At 37.1% G+C, this 6,722-nt stretch overlaps 1 protein-coding gene across 1 annotated transcript in view; it reads right to left on the bottom strand.

Moving 5' to 3' along the window:
* Nucleotides 1-213: 213 nt before the first annotated feature.
* Nlrp14 (NLR family pyrin domain containing 14) overlaps nt 214-6,722 on the bottom strand; it is a 29,028-nt gene continuing 22,519 nt past the window's right edge. The window contains 3 exon segments of the mRNA XM_051191991.1: nt 214-375; nt 851-1,021; nt 4,692-4,862. Coding sequence (XP_051047948.1) covers nt 243-375; nt 851-1,021; nt 4,692-4,862 — 475 coding nt within the window. The 3' untranslated portion in view covers nt 214-242.

Below are 6,722 nucleotides of genomic sequence, written 5' to 3'. Positions count from 1 at the left end.
AGAAGTTACTTAAGATACTCACTCTTTGGAGCCAATAAAGACATTTGACACAGCATTTTGTTGGTTTTGCTTTATTTTCTCAACCCCTGTGTGAAAAACAACAAACATTTCACAGAGAAGTGTGTAACCTATCCCTCCTGGAAATGTAATTTAGTAGCTTTGGATATAGACCAGTGATTTTTACATATTAAAGATTTCTTGCAGTTTTTTTTTTTTAATTTTTAAAGGCACGTGAATGGTCTTCAGAAATACTGCCACCAGTACCCACTTTCTGTATTGCAATAGTGTGGCATAATCACCAGTTGTGGATTGCTAGTTCTTACATCATTCAGAAACCTCTTGATTTTCTTCCTGTAAATTTCTTTTTTGTCCAACCTGAAAGGAAAGACACAAAACAAAAAACCCTCTTGGCTAAAGTAGGGAATTTAACATTGGTGGCGAGTGGAAACGGGAGGGACGGTGAAGGAGATGCAGCAAAGTGAAGTGGCATATAGAAGAGGGAAATTATAATTAACAAGGGCTCCTGGAAACCTTTCAGGGAGGAGAATGGGCAGCACATCCCTGTTTATTATACTGGGCACTGTGTCAGTCTCAAGTCTAACAGATCCTCATGACCCCATGGACAAATTCTTTTCAGTTGATCCATTTTACGAAGAGGCTCCTTTACAGAGACATTAGGTCATGCCCCAAGTTGAACAGAGATGGGGCTAGAATTCAAACTGAGGTGATCTGGTTCCAACCCTATTTACCAAAATGCAGCTGGTTGATTCTGAGGGCATCAATAAAAGAATGGCTGCCTAAATCCCTCAACAAAGGACATATCCCATATGAGAAACAATTGAAGACTTACGCTAGAAATTTAATTTTGCATGTTGGAGACCTCAGGACTTGACATAGCTTCCTAAGTGTGTCATAACCGAGTGGATTCTTCATTAAGTTCATTTGTACCAAACTTTGGCTTTTATAAAAAAGACTTAAGAGATCCTGACAGCAAACAGAGGTTAAACCACAGTTTTCCAATCTATAGGGAAGAGAGAAAAAAGAAAAATGACTTTATTCCACTTAAGAGATCTGTGAACACTGAAAAGTAATTTTTAAAATTAAAAAAGACACATGAATATAGCTAGAGTAAATTCAAGGACTACAGAAACCTTCATGAGACTTTTGTTATTTGTTAAACATATCCTTTCTTTTTTATATAATTTTTAAAATTTAAACTAGAAACATGCTTGTTTTACATATCCCAGTTCCTGCATCCTCCCATTCTCCCCTGTTCCCCCTGCCAACCCCCATCCCATCACCTTCTGCTCCCCAGGGAGGGTGAGGTTTTCCATGGGGAGTCTTCAACGTCTATCATATCATTTAGAGCAAGGCTCAGGCCCTCCCCCATGTGTCTAGGCTGAGGGAGTATCCCCTCTATAATATAGTCGTTCTGATATGAATTACAATTCATAATCACAAGTCCATGGCATTATACAAGCATAATACTATAAAACAACTGAATTCAATTGTGTGTCTGTAGGGGTTTTTTGTGCATGCACACACACACACAAACATGTGTGTATAGGCATATGTGCAATGGTACTTGTGAAGTCAGAACACATTTGTAGAATCCTTTCTCTTTAGGCACTCTGAGGAGGCAGACTGAGGACAGCATCACCCCTTTGGTCTGAGCATTGGTAGAGGTAAGAATTCTCTAGTGGCTGGCTGCTCTGCTTCTCTGACCTTTAAACATTTACCCCGATATCCAACTCAGGGTTTTTTTTATTATTAATACTGATTAGAACGAGCTATAATCATTAATCAAGAAAATAAGATTCAGTGGTTAAGAGCACTAACTGCTCTTCCAGTGAACTCACAGAGTTCAATGCCCAGCACCCATATGGCAGCTCACAACTATCTGTAATTCCAGTTCCAGGGGATCCAATGCCCTCACACATTCAAGCAAAACACAAATGCACATAAAAAAGTATATATATACATATATATACATATATGTATATATATACACACATATGTATATATACATATATAGTTATATAATTTATATGTATATAAGTCATACAATATATACTAAATTATACATATGTGAAAATACCCAAAAAACTTGCCTACAAGGTCTATCTAATGGAGACCATTTTCTTTATTAAGGTTCCTCTTTTCAGATAATTCTAGTTTGTGCCAAGTTGGACAAAATATACAAATGAAAACACTATTAAGCAGGATGGTGGGTAATGATTCATGCTATGCAAGCATGGAAAGCCTGTTTCTTATCCCTAGAACTCACAATTAAAAGCCAAACATGTAACTCCAGGACTACAAAGGGCAGAGACAGAGGATTTCTGAAGCTATTCTCTAGCTGCTAGCCTAGCTCCAGCTTTAGTGAGAGACTATCTCTGAAAGAATCTCTTTAGGAAATATGATAGAGAATGATACAAGGAAACACCTGTTGTCCTCCTTTGCACATAACACACACCTATCTCTCTCTCTCTCTCTCTCTCTCTCTCACACACACATACACACACACACACACACTATTCTTTTATAAGATTAGTCATACTTTTATCATACATTTGAAGCTCACTCCCTTGCCTCCAGATCAGAATAGAGGCATAATTAAATCAACCAGCCATCTGGTCAAGAGCCCTTGTTCAAGCCAATAATGTAGGAACTGACAAAATAACTTAAACACAACTTTCTACACAAGATATTATCCCAACCAACTAATATTAATTTCACTTTTGCCTCCAGTTTACCCACTCAGAATAATTTCATGTGCACACTGATTATAGCACAAGGTACAAGTACACCTTAAAACAAAGTACTAAGAACTGCCAGTAATTCATTGTGTAACAGTCACTTTAAAATTATCAGGCTTGTGGTACACTCCTATAATCACAACACTAGGGAGGCAATGGCAGGCGAGTCATAATGAGTTCCAGACCAGCCAAGACTACATAGTGAGATCCTGACTCAAAACATAACCCCCAAACTGTGCATAAAATAATTGTGCAGGACAAAGATAATGCAATAATTTGAGGGAAATCTGTAGCCTTACATATATGTAATAGTAAAGAAAGTAAAATGTACAATCAGCACCCCACTCAAGAATTTTGAAAAAAAAAATGGGGAAATGAGCCTATAGAAAATCTAAGAGCAAAAAGAGTAAAGAAATAGGAACTATCAATGTTACATTATTTGAAAAAAATGAAACAAATACAGAAGATCCAACTGACAGTATTAATAAAAAAGGTCAGTATACAAACTTAGAAGTTTAGTAGATAAAATACATAATTTAGGTAAGATGGGTAAACTATATAAAAAAGGACTCACTACTGAAAATCCAAGCATACATTTTTAAATTTATATCTAGAACCAAAATAATCTAAACATAAAATTAGTTTCACCAGAAATTTATTAAATTCAAGAATTGTAGTTTTAAAAATATTTTTCTCAAGAAGATGGATAAATATTTTTGAACTAATTTTATGAAATTAGTATAATGTAAACAAAATTTAATGAGAACTGCACAAGAAATTAGAACCTAATCTTTTATAAGCAGAGATACTGAAATATGTATTTTAGAAAAATAAATTATACAAGGTATGTAAAAGAATCTCAGCCAAGTTGGTTTTAGCTCCCAAAATATAAGGATTTGGTTCTAATATAAAATCTTGGAAAGTACCAGGACAGAACAAGAGCCAAAATTATCTTGAAGAGAAAGATGGGAAGATTTGTTCTAGTAGGTTCCAGAGCTCACTGCAAAGCTGTGGTCATCACAGTGCTTCGCTGAGGTAGAACATCACACCAGCTAATGGAGCAGGACAGAAAACCCAGCCACAGATCCATGTACAAGCAAAAGCATGCCTGATAGACAAGTTGTTCCTGACAAGCAGGGATGAGAGGGGGAAAAAAACAAAAACAAAAACAAAAAAAATCAAAAAACATTAAATCCTGCTTGAGAGAAGAGTGTATAGAAAAACACTATGTTGGATCCTACTGTTAAATTGTGTATTTACTGTGTATGTGTTCATGGGGGGGAGGTGTGTGCGTGCCACAGTGCTCAGACCATGTATGGCAGTCAGAAAACTTTCAAGAGTTGTTCCACATACAACTTGGGATTGAACTAAGGTCATTGGCATCAAGTATCTGTATATACTAAGCCAGCTAGTTGAACTATAGTTTTAAAGGTTGATTAAAGACCCCAAAGTTTCATAATTTGTGTTTGGGATTTATAAAGCATAATCTTTGACTCAGTGATCAAAGAGGTGAAGGCAAATTAGCAAATCTCAAAGTTGAGTAAGAAAGAACACAAGCATATAGAAAAGGACAGGAGATAAGCGTCTCAAGATCTTGGCATTCTACAGAAAAATTCTTCAATTTAATTTGGAAAAGTAATTCAAGGACAATTGGAATATATGAACAATGACAGAGCATGGAAGGCCCAAATCAGATTAATATTTAATATTTACCTGGCTGCGGTACTGAGAAAAACAAAAAGGGTGAAATGAAGATTGTATAGCAAAGGGCATACAAACTACAGCCCCATAGATTTGAAATCCAGATTCTTATTTCTCAGAGTAACTTACCTTCTAGCACCATTTACTTTTCATTCTCCACATATAAAATTACCCTTTTCTTCACCAACCACCAAGCAGACTTTATTTTTATAAATGGAAAACTGAACTTACCCTAACCTCTGAATGTGGCAGTTTGGATTTTTTAAAGCTTCACACAGGATTTGCAGGCCAGCATCCCTTAAGTTGTTGTTCCCAAAATCTAGGCTCCACAGGTTTGGGCTGTTCACAAGAACAGAAGCCAGATCCCGACAACCCTCACTCGTGAGAACACAGCCCATCAACCTACAAGAAATATATTAGAGGAGGAAAGAGCTATTCGGTAGCAAGACTGAACTAGGTTCTTCCAGGAAATGACTGCCTTCACTGTGATATCATATCAACACATGGAACATATTCATCATTAAACTTTTATTTTTATGTCGTATGCATTTCATATCAATGGGTAAGAGCATCACCTTCAGACCCCTCAGCATTAGACTCCTCTTTAAAACAGCAAACAAAAAAAAAACTCCTCTAATTGTTATAACCAAGAGACTGAGTGGCTTCCCTGAGGCTATGAAGGCAACCAAGAACTAATATATTAAGGAAAGAAGGCAGCAGAGCAAAGTCCTTGGATATACTGGTCTCTTAGAAATTGTTTTTGTAGTCCTAAAAAAGGCATTAGGCTTAATAATTGTACCCATTAAATAAACCATTATCAAGCTGAGAAAAGATCAAGGAAATTCAGAGTAGCCCACATGTATACCCTGTCCTGAAGGATGTGAGGGTAGGGTGGGTATTTGTTAGAAGTCACAGTAAACTCATGTGAGAGTTGTTACCAAATACCTGAAATGAGATACTTAAAAGTGTCCAAGGCGAGGCAAAGCATAATGGTAGAAGGGTGTGGCAGGTAATATATCTTAAGAATTAAGCTATTACATAGAGAATATTACCTTAAACAGGAAAGGTAAGGAACATACAGGGGTAGAAGGACAGCTGTCACAGTAACCTGCTTCCTCCAAGCAGGTTCCACATGGGTAATGTTTCTTTCTATCATTTCCCCAGAGCACCTCTGGCTAATGACCGAGATTTCAACATCAAAATTTCTGTGGGAACATTCCAATTTCAAACTATCACAATTTTCATTATTCAGTTCAGTTAAGACAACACTCCTGTGTATGTCAAGAAGCTTAATAGTTTAAGAAATGTTGGGCTTGGGTGGTGGTGGCACATGCCTCTAGTCCTAGCACTCTGGGAGGCAGAAGCAGGCGGATCTTTGTGAGTTCAAGACCAGCCTGGTCTACAAGAGCTAGTTCCAGGACAGTCTCCAAAGCCACAAACCCTGTCTCAAAAAAACCCAAAAAACCAAAACCAAAACCAGAAAAAAAAAATTGCTAAGCTTATGGGGCTGAAAGATGGCTCAGTGATTAAGAAAACCATCTGCTCTTCCAGAGGATCTAGGTTCATTTCCTGGTACCCACATGGATGCTCACAGCTATCTGTAACTATAGTTACAGGGATCAAACGCCCTCTCCTGTTTTCCATAGATACCAGACATAGATGTGGTACACAGACATACATGTAGGCAAAACATTTATACACAAAATAAAAATAAATGTTGGATCTATATGTCTAAGGACTCAATCATGACAAGATCTAGTGGAGAAGTAGGGTAAGATTGCTGCACCTCAGTCTTATTTCACTTTGGACTTAATATTACATGGGGAAGTATTAAATATCCTAAGTCATTGAAGTATCCATGGGATGATTTAAAGTAAAGATTTCTGGAATAGTACCAAGTAAAAGGAAACCTCAATTCTTGTCTATATATCACATAACAGGTACATAAGTCATGCAAATGTGTATATTTCTCACAAAGAACTTAGGAATGAAACTGGCTAGTTGTAAAACTGGACTTTAGGGCAAGGAAGTGGTGTCTTCTGTATCAAGTGCTCAAGAGACAGACAAGAAAAGGTGGTGACTTTTAAGATACCTTGGCTACACAGTGAGAACCTATCTCAAAACTATAACTAGGTGCAAACTATAACTATAACTAGGTGCAAAGTTACCAGGCAAGGGCATTCTAAAAAGGGAGATAAGAGATTTCAGAAGCAAAGAAACTAACTGGATAAGGGTAGGGCACTGGGAAGGTCAATGAGGGCA

This window comes from Phodopus roborovskii, unplaced genomic scaffold, assembly GCF_943737965.1.
Source record: "Phodopus roborovskii unplaced genomic scaffold, PHOROB, whole genome shotgun sequence".
Lineage (NCBI taxonomy): Eukaryota > Metazoa > Chordata > Mammalia > Rodentia > Cricetidae > Phodopus > Phodopus roborovskii.
Note: the sequence above shows the minus strand (reverse complement) of the source record. Positions and strands in the feature narration are given on the sequence as shown.